Source organism: Homalodisca vitripennis, chromosome 8 (genome assembly GCF_021130785.1).
Source record: "Homalodisca vitripennis isolate AUS2020 chromosome 8, UT_GWSS_2.1, whole genome shotgun sequence".
NCBI classification, from domain to species: domain Eukaryota; kingdom Metazoa; phylum Arthropoda; class Insecta; order Hemiptera; family Cicadellidae; genus Homalodisca; species Homalodisca vitripennis.
Genome location: NC_060214.1, coordinates 57,332,051 through 57,353,847, shown reverse-complemented (window position 1 = coordinate 57,353,847; position 21,797 = coordinate 57,332,051). Strand labels below are relative to the sequence as shown.

General features: G+C 34.7%; 1 protein-coding gene across 4 annotated transcripts in view; it reads left to right on the top strand.

The window, feature by feature from the left end:
• Window positions 1-2,502: 2,502 nt before the first annotated feature.
• Window positions 2,503-21,797, top strand: part of LOC124367621 (carboxypeptidase D-like) — a 60,803-nt gene continuing 41,508 nt past the window's right edge. The window contains exons 1-3 of one of the 4 annotated variants that reach the window (XM_046824586.1): window positions 2,503-2,647; window positions 14,963-15,141; window positions 18,260-18,387. In XM_046824586.1, the coding sequence (XP_046680542.1) occupies window positions 14,967-15,141; window positions 18,260-18,387 (303 nt within the window). In that variant the 5' untranslated portion in view covers window positions 2,503-2,647; window positions 14,963-14,966. The other 3 variants (XM_046824585.1, XM_046824588.1, XM_046824587.1) reach the window with 3 other exon arrangements.

The window sequence follows — 21,797 nt, the reverse complement described above, 5'->3', positions numbered from 1 at the left end:
AAACCATGAATATTCTAAAAGTCTTGCTTCATTCACAGTCAAATAGCCATCATCATTAGGCTTTTGTCGGTCTTAGCTAGTCTAGTTTGAGGTAGGCGATATTGTTACAACTTCTTGTTTCATAACTGTGAAAGTTTTTCCTTAGGATTACTTTATCTAAATTAGCTTGGAGGTAAAGTAGGCATTGTTGTATATATAAATAAAATAATGTCAAAATTTTAAAGCATTTGAAACGTTCTCTACAACTATGAAATCTATTACCTCCTACAAAAATTCTGATAGCTTTTTTTGGATGACGAACACTTCATGTTAATGAGGACAAGATCCCAAACCAATTATCTTTATCCTCAAGTTCACCACATAAACATTTAAATTGCAAAAACATTTGTACTAAGTTTACTTTTCACCAGTATAATTTGCTTATACCAATTTAAATTAGGATTGAAGGACAAACCTAAAAATATTGGAAATATATCTTCTTGTATCCTATTAGGATCTTCTGTGAGGCTAAATATTACAGTAGTTATCTTATCACTGTTTAAAATCAAGTGATTGGCATTAAGTCAGTTCTCTACAAAATTAATATTCAACTTATAGTCTTTAAGAGTTTGTTATAATCTTTATTTGTAGTTACTATAGCAGTATCATTAGCGTATAAAACAATACTTGCAGAAACATTCACACTCAGATCATTCACTGCAATTAAAAACAGCAATGGCCCCAGAATGCAGCCCTGTGGGGCTCTGTAAGTTATGGGGTTTACACAGAGATATATCTTTTTCTAATACTACATATTGAAATCTATTTTTTAAGCAAGAAGAGATGTCTTTTAAGTATCTAAAGCTATCCACTTAATATTGTAATATTCTAATGTTTTAATCAAAATGTTATGAGAAACTTGATCAAAAGCTTTGGCTAAGATCACAGGAAATTAAAGCAGCAAATTTTTTCTTTTTATAACAGTTCAGAACCATATTAACCAAAGAAATAACATCTTGAGCTGTTGATAGTTCCAAAGATTTTAATAACTGTTTAAATATGACTATTTCCATGACCTTAGACAAAAACCTGGCACATAGTAACAGGTTCCAGGTTTGTAACAGGTCTGCAATTTCTTATTTTATCCCTTTTACCTTTTTTAAAAATAGAATAGACTCTAATGATTTTTATTTCTTTGGTGGTTATGATATTACTAGGATAGCATGATATTGAACTTTATTTAATTTGTCTGTCAGGCAATGTTTATTGAAAACAAAGGGTCTAATATAAATGGAAAATTATAGTTATTGGGTTGTTTGATTTTTAAATTTATAAAAAACAACAGACAACACCACATTCACTTGAAAGTGATCAACACTAAATAACTAAGTTGGTATGGGATTTGACATAGGAGATAATAAAACCTAGAATTGAATGATCGTTACTGATCACTGATTATTTTTCTGTAAATATAACGTTACCTACATTTTTATTATTTTGACAATAATCAATTTCATTACATGTGTATGTAATACTGGATTTTCTTTTGCATGTAGAAGAAACACGTATTACATTGTAAACTTGTTTTATTTAACTAGATATTTATATTGCACATTACCACATCTTTTTTCATGCAAAAAATACACTTTTACTTTAGAACATTATGTTTTGTTTAAAACTTTTAGTTTAAATTAGTTTATAGATAATTACAACGTTGTTAGTAATGTGGATTAATGGGAAGGAGGCAGTAATAAAGTATTCTGATGTTTTATGTGTCTTATACTGCTTTGCAGTATAAGATACTATTTAGTGTTATAGGATACATCAGCACTCAGACAGGAATAAAGAGCTTTAGACTAAGTTATGAAATAATTAGGCAGTTTCATTATTCCAATATTTCTTATGAAGCCTTTGGTGAATTTTTAAATTTATTGAAAAAACCATTATTGCAGCTAAAACTCCTTATACATTTACTATTTTTTAAATAAATATAAAAAAACAGTAAATTTGGTTTGATTGTAAAAATTACCATTGTAAAAGTAACTATTCCTTGATAGGAACCCTATAAAAATGAAATAGGCCTATACATTTACTTACACAATTGTATTAAGATAACCTATGCATTTATATATAATTGAGCACTTTCATTTTCCCCCTTGTGGAAGGAATATACATAAATTTATAATTTATATATTTACGAAAATAATGTTTGGGCAGCATAGAACTTTTATCAGCAAATAGGATAATGTTACCATCAAATCTGCAGGGGCTGTAAGGAATAGGTATGGATGTCAGTTGAAATAAACAGAGATCAATATTTAGGGTAAAACATGTTTTGATCACTTCTGTCCTTTCCTATTAAAAGTCTTTTATTCCTTGTTTTGTTTATGTTGTTGCCAGTGTAGGAATAAAATATAAAAGGTAGAAAAGATAGCTGAAAAACTTTTCAAAAGGACTGTGCTATTACGTTTTTGTTAGCAAATTTAACTGTTTTTACAACAAATAGTGATATCGTGGTCGAGAGCAGTTTATTATCGAGAATGTTATCTCCGACATCCGGCAGCGCGTAGATCTCCTCCCCTCTTCGCACTGTGGTGTGTTCGTCTTCATCTGTCTTGTTAGTGTGTATCAGACCCTCGCCCTCAGTAGTCCTGCCGCCCAACTTCACGTAAGTGACATAACCTCAAATTTAACTGTTTTTACAACAAATAGTGATATCGTGGTCGAGAGCAGTTTATTATCGAGAATGTTATCTCCGACATCCGGCAGCGCGTAGATCTCCTCCCCTCTTCGCACTGTGGTGTGTTCGTCTTCATCTGTCTTGTTAGTGTGTATCAGACCCTCGCCCTCAGTAGTCCTGCCGCCCAACTTCACGTAAGTGACATAACCTCAAATTTGACAGCTATCACAAATGAGTATAAGGGTTTTCATGGTAGATTTTAAATAATGAAACTTTTGTAGCACAATATTTCAACTCTTACCCGAATAATTCGTTCTGTAGTAAAATTGGTCGTGAACTTTCTCAATCAGCGAATTCAAGTACTGTGTGCTAGAATTTTGTCTATTTCAATGTACGCAGGTCACGTACGAAATAATTATGTTCTTACAAACTTTTATACTGAGTGATTACACAATTATTAAGTGTGTTGGATAGAGTATGGTGTGTTGCAATCTCGCAAAGATAAAACAGTTCATAAGAAATTAGATCTGGGGTTTTGTTTTGGAGGAACAGCGTTTGAATTCAGGAATGACTTGGAGAACTTTTGGAAATAAGGGGCATTAACACCTTCACTGTATTTTTATCCTGAGTGATCCTAATTAGCTTAATAAGACAGTAAGGGCAATAGGGTGTCTGTTGCAGTAAATAAGTAAAGAGGAGGGTAAATTAAAACTTTCAGGTATAAATAAAGAAGTTCAAGTTTAATCTTAATTCATATTTCGTCATTTAAGTACTCTATTTAAAAAGCTCATAAGAGATTAATTTGTGTTTAAATATAATGTATGTAAGTATACAGTGGCGCAATCTAGGTGGGATGTGGGTGATAGAATCGCTATGCAACAGTAAAAAATAAGAACGGTAAAAGGGATCTATATATGAGGCAAGAGATGGATTTGAGACGTATGATGTGAGTGAGCATCGTACATGTGCGATGACGTAAGAGGTCACTTCTCCAGCAAGTAGGTTTGGGTTTGCTCAAGAAGATTATTCTTAATAAGGATCTGATGCGACTGGCCTTATTGAGATTGTGTCGTTGTCTTTCTGTCCTTCTGTGCAATATCACTTGATGAAAGGTTCTAGCACAGATTATAGATATTTCTATAGAAATAGCGAAAAGGTTTGTCTGTCGGTCTGTATGTCTGCTTTTTCGATAATTCTTGATAGAAAGGAACTAAAGAAAGGATGAAACTTTGTACATAGATGCATCTTGGTCCGAGGACGAGCTCTATTGATTTAAATGTCTAAACTGAATGTAGAGTTCGTCCATCTTTGACCTGTTTAATTACGTTCTGTCGGGTTGTTCCGGTTTGTTTGTGTATATTTTGGAGTCAATTCATTAAAGAAATCTAAATTTCTTTGTGTTTTTACTAAATTAAGACGGCAAATAGAGAAAAACATTTATTTCTCCCTAGTTTTATAATTCTGTATGATGATATTGATTTCAAATTTCCGCTTCATGACGGTAGAGGAACAAGCAAATGGTAAAATCATAATAATGCAAGTAGTTGACCATCGCGAAACGGTAGCCTGTCTATACATTGAGCAATTTACAGTGGCTGTTGCTTTGAGAAGATTGTTGAAATACAATAAATGACTAAATCACAGAATTTGTTATTATATCATAATATATTCAAACTGTATTATTAATTCTACTTAGCCTCGCTACTATAATTTACTTTAAGATAATTCAAAGTATAATTTGGTATAATTTAGAACGTACGAGTACTTTCAAAATTAATATGATATTGTTCACAAACTTCTGTACGATAAAAATAATAATATTTTTACACACAATTGTATTGGGCCAAATAAAGCATTGTAAAATTTAATAAAACTCTCAACTATGGTTTTATTGTATGATTGTTGAATCATTCATATAATTTTTTATTGAGAGTTAATTAAGCGGATTTTCAGAACGTATTAAAATGATTAATTAGTAAGAAATAAAACATAGTAACTTTACATAATCATAGGACACACATGAACATAGTCAAACTAAACAATTAATGTTGTGTAGTAAACATAATTGAACAATTAATTTTTACTAAATATACATTAAACTAGGGCTTTATAAAACCCATGCACAAACTAATATCACCGAACTGTATTTAGATTTCCAGTAATTGAATAATAATAATCACCCTACAACTCTGTTGTTCATTATACAGTAACTTAGTTGTTCAAATAACAGCTAAAGAGTTTCGAGTCTGCCGCTTTAGAGTTAGACCGTTTCGAGGTCAAGCTTACCGTTGCGGGCAACGAAACGAATAAACTCATTGTCCATTGTTATCACGTTCCCGAAATAACAGGGTTTCTCGCAGTCCGTTGTAGGTACAACTGTTGCTGAGCGGCAACACCGTTGTTTATCCTGTTATGTTAAATAACGTCCATCTCTACCGTACATATCGATTTATCTGTGTTTTAATAAACAACACTTTATTACCTAAACTTCGATAAATACGCTTCTATACAACTGTATTTATCTTTGTATAATATATATTTTATTTTTATATGAAAACAAAAACTAAAATTTGATTTTAGTAACGCATTTAAAAATGTTGACCTGGAGAATGGTTTATCCCTTCTTTTGTATAAATTACCCATTTTGTTTACGCTATTTCATAAAGTTTAGAAAATATTTAGAAACTCAAAGGTAAAAATAAATTTTAAATTTTAATTGGATATTACCGGACCACAAGGACTTTACTGTGGCTCTTTAGCGTCCTTCAAAAGAGCACTTCTTATCTTGCAATGGAGAGCTGCACGCCTGCACATCTATGACATCGTCCTGCCACTGTTGATATTTATTTGTTAATTTTAACATTGTTACTATTACTTATCACTTATTTATTTGCTAATGTAAAATTAATTATTAATTTGCTGCAATGTTATTGATTCGTACAGGCCTATTATGTTTATGGGTTTTTAGTAAGTAGGCCTAAATAAATAATAGTAGACCTAATGTCACGCATAATACAAATAAATAATAATAAAATTTATATGTCACCGGTACCAACGATGTCAACTATGACAAAGCAAAGTAATTATATCCTAAAAATTGTCGGATGTGTAGGTATCGTTATTTGATGAAATGTGAAAAACGTAAGCTAGGGAAGGGTGCTCTTAAAAATCATCCCGTATGCATAATATTTGTATACAGGGTGAGGCAATCCACTCGTCTGCAATCTCTAACGGATGAACCGTAAAACCCACCTTCTTCTTTTTAACGAAAGCTCTCAAATTTTGACCCCAAAATATTCGGAAAAATGATTTTTAACACCCAAAAATACTTTCAAATGGCACTGAAGGGAGGATAGTTTTTTTAATATTTTCATATGTGAAGATATGTCAAACCGTTCCTTATTTTTAAGGTCACTTATCATTAAAAAGTTTTAATTTATTTCGCTTCTTGTATACAGGGTGGTCCAAAACGTCAAAGTTGCGGGGATTTACAGTTTGTAATGCAAAATACCTTATCAACGCCCAATAAATAGATAACTGACACACGAAAAGAGAGTACATGAAGATAACTACACTTTAGCTATAAAACCCCCAATAAATAGGTTACAACTAATGATAGGATGAAGATTGTGCAATATAAATAGATATTCACAACATATATTACATAACCATTCAAAATACTGGACTTAATAGAAAACAGTCTTATAAATAGATTAACAACGGAATAGATTAATGTAACAACGGTAAGATTACAATAAATAGAAAATCAGCAACAACTAAACAATAGCTAAATAGTCCACGATTCCATAAACTAGGAAAGAATAAACAATAACATACACATGAGGAGAGAACAAAAACAATTATAAATGAGTAAATAGCAAATATAACAATATAACAAACAATAAAATAAAATATTTTTTGTATAATTTAACGGGAGTAAAACAACAAAAAGCCCATAATTAATTGCACAATTGAAAAGCAATGCGTAGACAATGTGTGTGAATTCGGATATGTGTCGGGCGTCTGAGTGTGGAGAAATCGATTAGAGCAGACTCCGAAGTTGTCTCTCGGAAGAATTGAAAGAGGTTCCAAAGAAATCCACATGGTCTAACGTCTTGTTTCTACACCATTGAAGACTAGGCATTACACTGAATAACCATAGGGAGTGTACAAGTGCATCTACCAAACAGTTCTGAAGACTGGACTACTGAGATATTTTGAACAAATGTGGGAGAAATGATAAGAGATGATTATGTCTTATCAGATTTTATTTCTTTTACTTAGTCAGTCAGTTTTGTACCGTATCCATGAAGGTGTGTTTTGTTGTCTGGCAAATATTCCATTAACCAATGAGGAAGCTTTCTCGATGTTGATGGTGTTAGGTGAATGTTTACTGAGTAATAACACAAGCCACTAATACACAACCACCAGCAACGAAAGCGATGAGAACTACTGTATTTTAATGCTACAGTTATTACAAGTAGCCGTTCAAGAGATGACCGGTATGCGTTCGTGGCCATAACTCGCCTTCTCTCTCTCCCAAAGCGCGGGAAGTGTGGAAGCAACGATGTCTGTATTATTTTTTTCAACCCCTATGGGTCGCATACGTACTGTACTAACCTAAAAATTACTAAGCTCGAATCTTGTGTTTTACCGTATTTCAGCTGTTATAGTCAAAATATCAAAACAAATACACACAAAACTGAACTATGATACATTGTATTATGACTACGAGTATACTTTCAGTTTAACGCAAGTTAAAATAAACCACGACTATTGGTATTAACTATCAATGAGGGTATGGAATTAGATTTGCAAATTATTTCTTCTTTTCTGTTATGTTTTTATATAATACCTCATGAGCACTTCTAACCCCCATAACTTCCGGCACTTCGCTTCACCACTAATTTTGAGGCGACATGAATGAAAGACGAGTTTGATTAAGGAATGGACGTATTGTACTAGCCAATACCAATAAATTATTAGCAAGTACTATTATCAAATAACAAATAATGAACCATATTAAAAAAGGTAAGGTCACTTTTATATGGAGTTCGAACCATTCCATACCAAATGTAATCAATGCTTTGTTGGTAAGCTGCTGAGTCCGGTTTCCAAAGTTGAGTTCGATTATCAAGTAACTTACTGAAACAATCTTCCAAATCCATCCATCCTGTAGTTGGAGAGCAGGATCACTTTGCCAGTTCAGGGATGAGCAAGGTCATTATTGTCTTATCAGTACCTTGAACACTCGTCCATCGCTCCATCCGCTTGTACTTGGCGAAGTGGAAGCGTTACCCGAACCTTGGCAGAGAGATGTAAACAATGCCCCCGCCCCAGTCGTCGTGTACTAGATACAACAGCAATATGGAGGCGGTAGGTCGTGAGGCCGCGGCTGGCTTGACCTAGACCCATATAGCCTAACAGTCCACACCAGCTGGTGGCGCCCCCATACTGCTTGCAGTGCGTACTGTGTTCTCTTCACAGACTACCGCGCCGGTCTCGACAGTGAAGAAAGACGTGGACATTTGTAAAGGTAAGAGAAAAACTAATATTCTAACTGACTTTGTAAAGCCAACATGTTCGTCTCTTATACTGTAATCATTCTTTAAGTTATAATAAACCATAAACCAACACATGAACTGTCAAAATAACACAACAGTATTCCAAACCGTATTTGCCTAAGAGTCGATCAAACTGATGAGACATTTTTGAAAATCATCGTAATATATTTTGTGGTGAATAAAAATCTTATCCATTCCAACGCGATTTTAAAAACTTATGCATTTAAGGCCGTAGCCGGATGGTACTAGTTAGGGGGTTTAACCCCCTAATCTAAAATGCTCTTTAAAGATTTCATTGTGAACCGAACCCCAAAAGTTTTTCCTGGCTTCGGACTTGCTTTGACTGGTTCACTGTCAGTGCTGTATTCCTTTAAAAGAATGTATTTCTTATGATTCACGAAAATATTAAGTTAGCCATTCATATAAATTGAGATAGTACACTTTGCATTGTTCTCTTCATTCTTAAATTATGTATGAACAAGAGTCTATATATGAATATTAGTTTGAGAAATTAAATTAATGTGATCTAATAAATCATCTATCTCAGTCTTGCCCATTCACTATTACCGATTATTGCACTTCTATTGTTTATGTATTTTGCAAGGTTCCGAACCCGAATATCCACAGCATGTAGGCTACATGTGTTAAGCATGTGTGTCACAAACTGTATGTGTGGCATATGCATGTGCGTTCATGTCAAAACTGTAACATTTGACACCGTTGGGACGTTTAACAAGGCACATTTAACATTTAGCCTGAGTTCTTGAGTACGAGTGTGGTACTTTAATGAGTAGTGTAATTTATTTTATACTGCGTTAAACGTTATATAGGTATTATAGTATACTAGCGCATTGCTGTTATATTAGTATCGTTTAATTTTATAATTATATCTAGTTTGATATTAAAATGTAGGCTACACAATATTGCTACATTGATAAAATTACTTCCTTTTTAAACTCTCAGCACAAACATAACGCAAACTTTTTAATGCTGATAATAAAAGAGTCCTAATAAAAGCACATGAGCATGGCGTTAACTGAATGAAAACAATTATTTGGAAGGTAACATCGTAATGTAAAAAAAACAAGTTAATTGTTAAACGCAGACTTTTGTTCTTGTAACGGATATTAGCAAATTTTGTACAGTTTTTGAAAGAGAAATAGATATAAACTGAACGGTGTACAGAGTAGGTGTGAATAAAATGCGTTCTTGTTTTACACATCTAAGGTTAACATACTACGGTCACCAGAGAAAAAAGGAAAGCCTAAAATTTAACATGTGATACGAGCCTCTGAGTTGTCCGTTTGAATGTATTGGCAAATTTGCGACTGACGTACAATTCCAGTTTTCTAGATCCAGAATAAGGATTATTTTGAGACACTGTCTGTTTTGTGACCGTATTTGTGGTGATCAATACACACAGAGACATCTAGCTGACATAAATATACGGTGGCCAAACCCTATCGACCCAAACTTCTAAAACAGGTGTCTTATTGTAGCTGATTACAGTACTCATGTATAACTTTCGACCAATTTGAAAAATATTTTTCATCGCGGTTTTGATGTTTTACAATAAAAAAAAATACATGTAGGCCTAATAACTAAACTATCAGCGCTTCCAAGGGCAAGAGTAAGATCACTGCGTGTATGAATAGAATATAATGATAAAAGATTAAGGATTATTTAACCCCTACTAGTTACCTATTACATTACTATCAAAAGCTGGCTAATAGCTATGTAAACCACATATTTAGGTTAAAATTTAATTTATAAATAGATAAACTTGTTTTTGAGTCACGTTTTAAGTTATTATTCGGGGAAAGGCCCCCGTTTCCTTCTGTTTGTTTCTCTTGGAAGTATTCCATCCTCCCCCCTTCCCCCAATAGAGGCATATTTCCCAAGTGTTTCACACACATCATTTCTGCGTTATACTGGCGATGGAAAGAGTCCAGTACGTTCATTTATTTTTAAAAAGTCCTTTCTATCGTAGCTGTTTATGTCAAATCATTTTCTTTCAAAAACAATAATTATGTTCATACAGTTTAGCTTGTTGGTAAAAAAAGTAATTAGCATAACTTTGTATACTATTGTAGGCTACTTTTGTTCTACTATTTGGCTTGTGCTAGAACCAGATAGGTTCTTAATGGTCGTTGGAAGCGCTGATGGTTTACTATTACATGTATGTTATTATTGTAAAATATTAAAATCGCTATGAAAAATAATTTTCGAATTGGCCGACAGTTGTATGGGAGTGCTGTATCAGCTACAAGAAAACACCTGTTTTGGGAGTTCGAGGCGATGGGTTTTTACCACCGTGTATTTACGTCAGCTAGATGTCTCTGTACGTAATGTCCACTACCAATACGGCCACAAAGCAGGCCAGGGTCTCAACAGAATCCTTATTCTGGCTCAAGAAAGCTTTAGAATTTTCTGTCAGTCTTAAATTTGACAACTCCGAGGTTCGGATCCCACGTTAAATTTTAGGCGTTCTTCTTTCTCTGGTGACTGATGGTTTAACTGAACGATAGGAAATGTCCAAAAACCCTGTTTTTACAAAAGTAGTTACGTTTCGTCATATTTATAATTTACAATCGAAATTAATTCTAAGATGTACCTGGCAAGTGTGTGTTTTGTGCCGTATTGTGTGATTTGGAAGTGGCAATTTATATAAAAGGTTTTTCATTTTTCAATACTGTTATGTAATGACAATTTCCAGTCTTATAAAATGATTTTATCTAAAAATGGGTTTATTTATTGTTTAAAGTTAATTAAAAATGGGACACATGTCACTGGCCTATATATTACTCTTATTTGCTATAATATGTTGATATGTTTAATAAAGAAAAGTGTTTAGGACAAATCTAATAAAATAGTAAAGCTCATAATACCTAATTAGTCACCGCAATGTCTTCTTTGTCCCACATCCTGTCGTTCTGGTTCAGTGGTGGTTTCTTTACTTATCTCTTGTTATCTTCTTTGCAGAATCCTTTGTTACGGTCTCAGCTGTACATTTTTCTCATATTGAATTATATCCAGGTTTTGCTATTTCTTACGTTTTCACTAAATTCTCTTAACCCTCGCAGATCTTATTACTATTTTATTGTATAAAACTAGAACGTGTCTTGTAAATAAACATAGAAATTGATTAAAGGTTTTTGTGGTTGAATAATATTAATAAAATTTCCACTTATTCATACTCCCCACTGAATTCCCATTCTCATAACATCTAATCTATACTGACCTACGAGATGTATTTGTCTCACAGCACCTAAAATAAAAACTATCGTTTAAGGCCATTTCTTACAGGTATATAATACCATAGTATCTAATGTTACACCACCTAATGATGGGATGTGTGTAGCACAGCACCGAAAGAATAGTGTGAGTGTTCTAGTCTCATAGCCATTGTTTTAGTCCATAGAACATCGCTAATGTATCAAGCACTAAGGTGGACTTCCAAATATGGAATACTTGAAAGTTGTATCTTAAAATGAGAATGAGCATATCTAGTCAAATAGAAAAACAAAAATGACATCTTCAAAATGCCTTAACCAAAGTTATGATTGAAAAAAAAAACAGTTTTAAATAATTTTGCAATCAACCAGTGGCGCACCGGATAATTTTGCAATCTTCTTTGGGGGAGACCGGAACACCGGCCAGTCAAGGGTATTGAAACCCTCTAATCAGCAAGGACGTAGCCAGGAGTGCGTCCGGGGGTCTAGACCCCTCCCAAATTTTTAATTACTTTTTCAGTAAGGGATTATTATCATTAAAAAAATTTAGTGCTACTGAAAGATCGTACTCAACAGAAACGGGTCAAGAATTTTTTAAAGAACAAAATGAGGCCTTACTCCCTGTCCATTACGGAAAAAATATCAGTTGCCTGGACCCCCTCAAATTTTTTCGTAGCTACGTTCTTGCTAATCAATCGGAAATTTTTTAAATACTAGGTCCTAAAATCGTTATTTTATAGTACTTCTGAACTAATACTTATAGATAATTGAAATATTCTGTAATAAATACAGGTAGTCTAATATAATGTATATTTAACTAAAGCAAAATTTAAACATAACATCATTAAAATATTGAACAAAATAGTTAAGTTTAAAATCAAAAATAAAGATCCAAGCCAAATATTGTTGTTACTCTCGGATCAAAAAGTAACTTATAGATATTCGAGTTTGAAAGTTGGCCACAAACTAACTAACAGAGCTACACTAACGGGAGTTATGTTAAGATTTAGCTTGTTTATTTCTGCGTTTTGACATATAAAACTGTTTACTAACAATAACGACGAAAAATTCCGGCGCTTTACAACCAATCTACAACACCGATTCAACTTGTGATCTTATTAGACCAAATGTTTATACAGGATAGATACAAGTGTACTGTAATTGACAATGTAATTTTATAATTTCAGTATAGCATGAAAATAAAGTTTTTATTAAAAATACCATCTTAACTTTTATTCTCAACCGGGTGGTCCACAAGATTAACAGGGTTTAATTTTAATCTTCCGCAACCAGCAGCTGTTCGTTTTAACGCGCAAATCGCCAGACTTTCCAGGACGGTGTTGCTTCGTAGTGACAACGAATGGTACAAACTAACACAGTACAGAACTGCCCAGAGCTCAGCAGCTCACTCAACTATTATGGCAGCTGTCGGAACAGGTGTAACAGATATTTTATAACAGGTACTCGTCTGTCTGCAAACCGAAAGTACCTGGTACAGGTTACTGTTACAGGTACTTTTACGATATTGATACTTTACACGATTACCGTCGAAGTACTCGGACTCATTTAGCAGTAACGGTATCTGGAACATGTACCTATAACATTTTGGGATTAACTCTGAACGTATGATTCTGAATCAGTACATTTTGTATTCGGTTATTGAAAATAGCCTACCAGAAACCACAAGAAATAGTAAGAACTAACCTCACTTTCGTACTTGCTGTGTGACGGTGAAATTAAAATATTTAGCGTTTGAAAAAATTGATTTATTATACGTGTAGTGCCGTATATTTCGTAAATTAAAATAGATATAAAGATTGAATTTTTATATTAAATTACGATTTATATCAAAGTTCCAAATTACGTATTATTTTGGTCAAAAATAGACTACTAGGCGATCGATTATTTTAAAATAAAATGCTCTGAGGGGGCAGGGTCCGTTTATCTTCCCCATCCCTGCAATCAACACTAGCCAAAGGAAGACTTTCAAAAACTAATATCTATAAGACTAATTTGTTAGTACAGAAGGCTGTGGATCAAAAAGTTGTTTCTGACCAAGGACATTGAAATTCTCAGATAAGAACATATCTGTTGGTGAATGTGTTGGTCCACTTTTGTCCCAAGTTTCTCCTTGCAGATACAGGTATTTCTGTCCAAAGTGGATATCCTGTCCACCCTAGCTCTACTCCTTTGACCTTCCAACTTGCTAAGAGACATCTGACGACATTCACTGAGAACCAATTTTTTGTTTAAAGTTTTTTATTGCCGATGGATGGTTTGAAAGGATAACAGGATTTGCCATTGTTATTTGTTATAAAAGGTATAACACAACGTTTCGAGTGTTTGAATTTATCCTCTTCATCAGGTAGGGGAGGTATTAATACATACAAAAATAAAGAATAGAAAGAAGTAAAGAAGGGAAATAAAAGGGTTAAAATATTCTTAAAAGCTGCTTGGAGTCCAGTCCAGGATGCAAGTCCTGAGCACAAATCACAAGTATGAGTATCACAATCACATATCACACTAGCAAACATGACGAAGAGGATAGATTCCAATCCTTGAAACGGTGTGTGTGTGTTATACTTTTTATAACCTATAACGGTGGTAATTGTCCAAAATCCTGTTATCCCTTCATTCACTGAGAGTAAGACACATCCAGTACTGCTGTGACTGATGTTGGTTGCAGGCGAATTTTATGAATTGGCTACTAAAAATTTGGTTTGGAATTTTTTTTGTAACGCATTACATTATTTGATTTATTTTTGCCTGCAACAAAATCAGAACAAGTCAGGTGACACACCCAGTGTACAAAATGTTGGTTGTAATTGCTGTAGCAGCATGTTTTATTTTGGCTAAACAAAGAAGACCAAGAAGATACTGGGTTTATATTTTCTTTACAGGCAAGAGTAAGGTACAGTGACAGCATTCTCTTAAATGATTCAAACATAAATGGTACATATCATTTGACGGAACAATTGAGATGCGCTGGCAGAATAAAAACTCTTAGAATATCTAGCAACTATTTTGAAATTTCAATTCTTGGCACTGGACATATAATTTGCAAGAAAGCCACAGTGGGGCTGATAGGCAAAAGGAGTAAGTTCCAGACTTGATGAGGGCTGCAACCCACATTGGCAACCAAAGTCGGTGTGCCAATCTTGTAGGAATTTACACAGTCCATGTGGATTCTCATTGGGTCTTTTTCCTCCATTGATCACAACCCCAGAGACTCTTTGTTATGGGCTGGGCATCAATCTCAATACTTGGTGAATGGATAGTAGCAATGCGACTGACTATAAATTGAGGCCTACTTGGGACAAGCTGAGTGTAAGAATAAGTTACACAGTCACAACTTACTCACTTTCAGTTTCATGCTCCAAAACACTTACCAAAGCTGTTAAAATGTCTAAATGTCTGCTTTAATATATAAGAGCAACTCTAAGCACCATTTTAATTGACTTGGTTTCTGTTGATTTATATATTTCACTTTGGAATTGGTTTTCTAGCAATATGATGAAGCTGTGGGGTATGCTGTTGGTGTTCATTGCCTTCAACTATGCTGATGATAGCCTGCTATCACTGGACAGATATCACACACACGAGGAGATGATAAGTTTCCTCAAGAACTTCACAAAGATGCACAGCAATCTTACCAGACTATACTCAATAGGGGAGTCATTTGAAGGTAAGTTCATTGCATTCTGTTTTTTATTTTTCACCCTAGAAGTGGGGAAATGGTATTCCCTCTTTTATATGCAGACCCTTAGTTACAAAATGTTACAATACTTTTGAGTTTTTGAATGAGAGTCATGTAAAATACATATTTTACACAACTACTTGTACAAAAATACTGTTATTACTGTATATAAATAGATGGACAAGTACAGTGCAATCTCGCTAATCCAGCAGTATATCGGGACTGGTAGTGTCGGATTACCGAAATTGCCGGATTAATGGATGTATGGGTAAAAACGTACGAAAAACATACAAATGTACATTGAAATTTATTAGAAACCGGTTAAAGTATAGTTTAACATAAGTAGAACGCAAAAGTACAATTGGAAAATAACTAAATACACAATAGAACGTAATAAACAAACAGTACAGTATGCCTAATCTGGCTGTGAAATAAACAACGGAAGGATACAGTACAAAAAATTTGACAGCTCGCACAGTGCCGGATTACTGGACGTGCCGTATTAGCGCACGGCCGGATTGTAGAGACTGCACTGTATACTAATTAGTTTGGTATTCACTTTATTTAGTATTAAAATTCTCTGTAACTTTACAACACATTACAAATATTCAATTAAAATTTTAATTGCTGACCAAAATTTTCATTATGTATCTTTAAAAAAATAAATAATTTCTTAAGAATATAGCATAGTACTGGAGAAAAATCTTTTTCTCAACATCACAAAACATTATTAATTATTTTTAAAGATTGTGTGAACATTTTCAAAGTAGCCCATATAATTCTGTATTTATTTCATACTACTTTCCACTTTTTCAGCTGTTATCAAATGCAATAATTTTAGGTAACTTAGTGGTGGTTTTACATTTTTAGTTTGGATGTTGAGTAATTTTGTTTTGTATAAGTCCAACTAAAACAGCTGATAAACCATATTGTATTATAACATGAAAGTAACACAATCTGTTCTTTGCTGAGAGAAAAATAAAATTCATTACATGAAATAACTTTATAAAATTTTAATAATTTATATCTTTATATTTTGTTTATATGTAATATTTATTACATTTTATAAGTTTCTACAATTTCTTTATCATTTCCGGTTTATTTAACAATTTATTCAGGAAGCTTAACAATTTATTTAGGATCCTTTCAATCAATAACGTAGCCAGGAACAAAATTTGGGGGGAGGGGGAGGGGCAAGATGACTGATATTTTTCCATAGTGGACAGAACGTAAGGAAATTGCAGTCAACTCATTCCCCATTTTTTTTTTGTTCCTTAAAAGTTTCTTGGCCCATTTCCATGTTGAGAACAATATCTTAGCAGGCAATGTCAGTAATACTGCATTATTTAAATAATAATAGTCGTTGAAAAAATAAAATTTTGGGGGATCCGAACCCCTTGTACCCCCTTACTCGCTACATCCTTGCTTTCAATGCATTACTGCCCCATCACTTTTTTCTGTGTTATGTTGCTGATGCACAAAACGTATTCTATTCACTATCCATTCAATACACTAGACTTAAGGCAAATTATAATGTTTGGATGGTTGTATTTGTTCTAATTTAATCACCCTAAAGTTATCTGATATTATTTTATCAAACTTTTCGTCAAGGATTTTTGATAAAAGAAATTATTTCCTGTTGTGTTCTCATCAAAGTAAATCACTCATATATCCCTGTTCAAGATGTTTTAGATTGCTCATCATAGTTTAAATCTTTAAAGATGCTTTATTATTTGTCATATGTCCTGAACCCTAAATTCCTAGAAATTATCATTAATAATGCAATTTAATGTACTAGTCATTATGTCATCGTTATGTCATAATTAAGTAGTAATTGTAGACAATTCTAAAAAACATTCTTTGCATTTTTATTATTTTAAATAATAACTTGTTGTTTGTTCTCATTTTGATTATGAATACGAACTTTACATCCAATTATTTTTTGTTTATTAATTTAGATTTGTATTAATTTCTGCTGTTTAATTTTGTACACAACTTAAAAAAAGTCTATTTAAGAAAAAGTGCTATGCTTTATATGGAATCAATATGGCACTAAACATTCTAAAGTATAAATTAGATATATCTTTTCCACTATTCCATCATGGTGAAAATTTATGGGACACAGAGTACAGCATGAACATATTGATGGTCTATGGACTGATCTAATGAATAGATTCTTACATTCTGTCAAATGACAGTCCTGCGAGTGATGCAAGGAAATCCACATATTTTGGCATGACATATTTCAACTCAGACCGGTTTGTGAATATATGTGATCTTTGTATGAATGTTTACGAATTGTGTTTGTGTAGATCTTAAATGATTTGACAACGCCTCCAACTAATTTGCTTTTTTTGTAATTTTTTTATCTGCATTTCTGGTGCAGTCGCTATTCTTTAGAAACATGTGGGTTTTAAATGCACCACTTGCAGTATTGACATTTGATTGTATGTAATAACCTATTCTTAGTTGATAAAAAACACACAAAACACAATTTGTAGACTCTCTAAACCCAACATTTCTTTTTCATAAAAATATATAAAATGCTGAGGACTTTTCATTTATAATTTATCTTCAGTCAACTAAAATGCCTCTATTTGTTTTATTTTTCAGAACAACTATTTAGTCACTTAACTTTAGAATAGAATAATAAATTATCTCAACGTAATTACATATTCAGCACTTTTTAGTATTTATTTACTTCTTCTTATACATATACTTATTTATATATCTTCTTCTCAACCTGTAAATAGGACTTTTTGAGTGGAAGATTAAAATGTTTACATTGTATAACAGGTATACAAATAAAGTTAAAAACAGTCTTTGGTTTGTGTCACATTCATAGATGTTCCATTTCAAATTGTTCATCAATAAGAAGGGACCCATTAAATCATTTTGATTTGGAAACCACTCCATTGGATTCACCCAGTAGATTCAATATACTTAGAAGTATTCCTGAAATTCCCTTTACCTATCTACAGTTCCAAAATTAACAGAAAATAGAATTTTTGACTCTTGGATTACCTTTTGTTCTTTATCTTGCAAAGTGCAGATAGGATAATTTAGCTTAGTTACTCGGAAAGCTAAAATAAGACCAATGTTCCAGGAAGAGAGTTGCTAGTCTTGAGGATCAGTGGGGGGGATGACCTGCTCCTGAGGCCCAACTTGAAGCTGGTGGGCAACATCCATGGCAACGAGGCAGTTGGGAGAGAAGTGTTGCTACACTTTATTGAAGTATGTATTTCAAACACATTTTTGAGAACTAGGTCTCCTGCTGGCTGTCTGGATTTTAGCGCCATAAGAACAATGTTAAACCCCAAACACTATTATGACCCTATCTTTAATCCTGGAATTGTTATCTCATTTTACTGATATAACTGATATAGGCCTATAGGTATCTAAATTCTTTTTATTTCTCTTCATGTTTTTATTGGTTATGCAGGAAAAATCTAAAATTTCTTGGAAGTGTACACTTTATAAGCAAAAATAAAAAGTTTGGAAGCATATAAATTGTTATAAATAATTTGACAATACCCGCGTGTAAATTGTGGTTCACACAGACACACACTGCGACAGCAAAGAAATCAACGTGCGCATGCGCCAACTTTTACAACAGCTGTTATAGATAAATATTATTATTATTCTTTTCCGTACGTCTTCCACGTGTTACATTGTCGGTGTGCTTAATGTGTGTATATTTGCTAATTAATAAACATTAACTTGATTATTAATCCTCTGACTATTTATTTATAACAGGTTATGGGCTCCCAGTAACGTTTGTGTGATAGCGTTGGGCATTAAAAGTTAATAAAAGTCAGTAAAAGTGAAATTAAGTGTGTGTATCACGTTGTGTTAAAAAGTGGTTTGTATAACCTAAAAGGGATGGCTGTACAAGTAGCAATATACAAGCACTGTCGAAGGACAATTACGACACATGGAAAAATCAGATTCGGGCATTGCTGATTCAGAAGAAATTATGGCCGTATGCCGATGGAAGTCTCCAGAAACCGCAGGCAGAAAGTGTTTGAAAATGGAAGCGCTGTAGTCAAGTGGGAAGATGGAGATCAATCAGCTCAGGCAAGCATCATTTTGGCGATGGCGCCATCAGAGTTGAAAAATATTAAAAAATTGTAAGACAACTCGTGAGCTGTGGCTGAAACTTGAAACGATCTACGCATCAAAAGGGCCGGCAAGGAAAGCCACGTTATTGAAAGTCGCTGTTCGTTGCACAAGGTGAAGGAGGGGGAAAGTATACACCAGTACCTGGACAACTTCTTCGACGTAGTTGACAAATTGGCGGAAATGGATATCGAGATTCATGAAGATCTGTTAACTACTATGATACTGCACGGTTTGCCACCAAGTTTTGAGAATTTTAGATGCATAATCGAGAGTCGTGATCAATTGCCAAAGCCGGAAGAGCTCAAGATAAAAAATCTTAAATGAATGTTTGGCCAGGGTAGGCGATTCACAAGACGCCGAAGAACAAAGCATTCATGGCCAGATCCAGAACACGTAATTTTGGTAGACGTAGCAGCGGCGGCGAAAAAGGTAATTTCAAGGGAAAATGCTTCAAATGCGGCAAGGTTGGCCATTTTGCCAACAATTGTCCCGAAAAGGGAGGATGGAAGATCAACACAAGGAAGTGCTAGGGTAGCACAGGATTTTTACATCTCGGAACTGAACCGAGAAGAGGTCAACAATGTTCAAGGTCGTAGCCAATCCAAGTGGTGTTTGGATAGTGGATGCACAACTCACATGTGCGGCGACGAGGATATTCTTGAAGATACGGTGACGTGCGATTCGGTGCTCAAGTTAGCAACAGAAGCATCGACAAATGCAAATATAAAGGGCGTAGCCAAGATAAATGTAAGTGGTGGAGTTATTTCAACCGCGAACTTGCATGGCACACTGTATGTACCGGAATTAAGAACTAATCTGATGTCGGTATCGAAGATTACTGACAAAGGTAATACAGTAATCTTCAATGACAAATTAGCTGAGGTACGTAATACAGATGGCAAAACCGTGATTATCGCCGATAGACTGGGAGACCTGTACTTTGTAAGAGAAGAAAATACTGAACATGCGCAGGTGGTTACGCGAGCGCAAGCAAATTCTGAGGACACGTCAAAAGTCAAAAAACCTTTTAGAAAAGGGGCAAAAATTTCACCGAAAATTTGGCACAGGAGACTTGGGCATATACACATGGATGCAGTCAATAAATTATTTGATGAGCAGCTGGCAACCGGGATAAATTTGTCGTTCAAGGGCAAAGCAACAGTATGCGAACGTTTGCTTGTCGCGGTAAGCAGGCTGCCAGACCGTTCACAGAAAGAGTTGACAGGAGTAGAGTGCCACTGGAGATTGTACATACCGACGTTTGCGGGCCAATGAGGGCAAATTCCAACGGCGGATCGAAGTACATGGTGACGTTTGCCGATGACTACAGTACGTGGTGCGAGGTGTATTTCTTGAAGAAGAAATCCGAAGTACTCGGTAAGTTCAAAGAATATAAAAATTTTGTTGAGACATTACTGGCCGAAAAATCAAATTTTTACAGTCGGACAACGGTCGGGAATACCGAAATGGAGATTTCGACGAGAGTACCTGAAGCAGGAGGGGATCCAGAGAAGACTGATCAGCGCCGTACACACCTGAGCAGAACGGTGTAGCGGAGAGGAAGAAACCGAACGCTGCTGGGATACAGCCAGATGCATGCTGATCGAGACCGGGATGCCAGAATCATTTTGGGCTGAAGCCATTGCGACGGCGAATTATATCAGGAATCGCTGTCCAAGTACATGTATCGGTGGAAAAACCCCGTACGAGATTTGGCATGGCAAGTTGCCGGACCTCAAACACATGCGTATATTTGGTTCGAGAGCGTACGTGTTAGATAAAAACAGTCGGACTTGGAAAAATGGACCCGAGAGCTGCTGCAGGTAGATTCATAGGATACGACCTGGAATCAAAAGCGTACAGAGTGCGGCTGGATACTGGAAAAACGGTCGTGACCCGAGATGTACGTTTTGACGAGAATATGGGGTCATCGAGAGCCAACGTTGATCCACTGGAAGAGTCGATAAAAAATAAAAATTTTGAGAATCAACAATCGAAAAATTCAGGACAAGCCAGAGATAATCTACGCGAAGGTTCGAATTGGATCCACTTGAATTCGAAGAAGAAGAAGAAAAAGAAAATCGTCAACGAGCAGGAAAACGGGGAGATCTTCATCATCAGTAGAAAAAAGAGAGTCGGCAGACCGCCTAATATACGGACCGGCAGCCGAGGCCGTCCACGAAAGTATCGTAGACCCGAAAGTGTCTCTAGCATTGGATCAGGCCGCGGAAAAGATATGGATACTGGTGACGACGACGTATTCATTGACGACGAGCAAGGTCGTGTTTTTAAAAGGCCGTTAGAATCATCCTTTGTGCAAGTTGGAAAGAGACACCGCGAGCAAAAAGACTCCTGCTATTCTGATGAATGCAACAACGAAGATAGGCACATCTTCGAGGAGTTAGTGTTCAATGCCGACGTGCAAACAGATAAAGCATTAACTGGAGATGACGCTGAGCTGTGAAGCGTGCTATCATGGACGAGGTGAAGTCACATCCTCGAATATGGGACTTGGAAAGTAG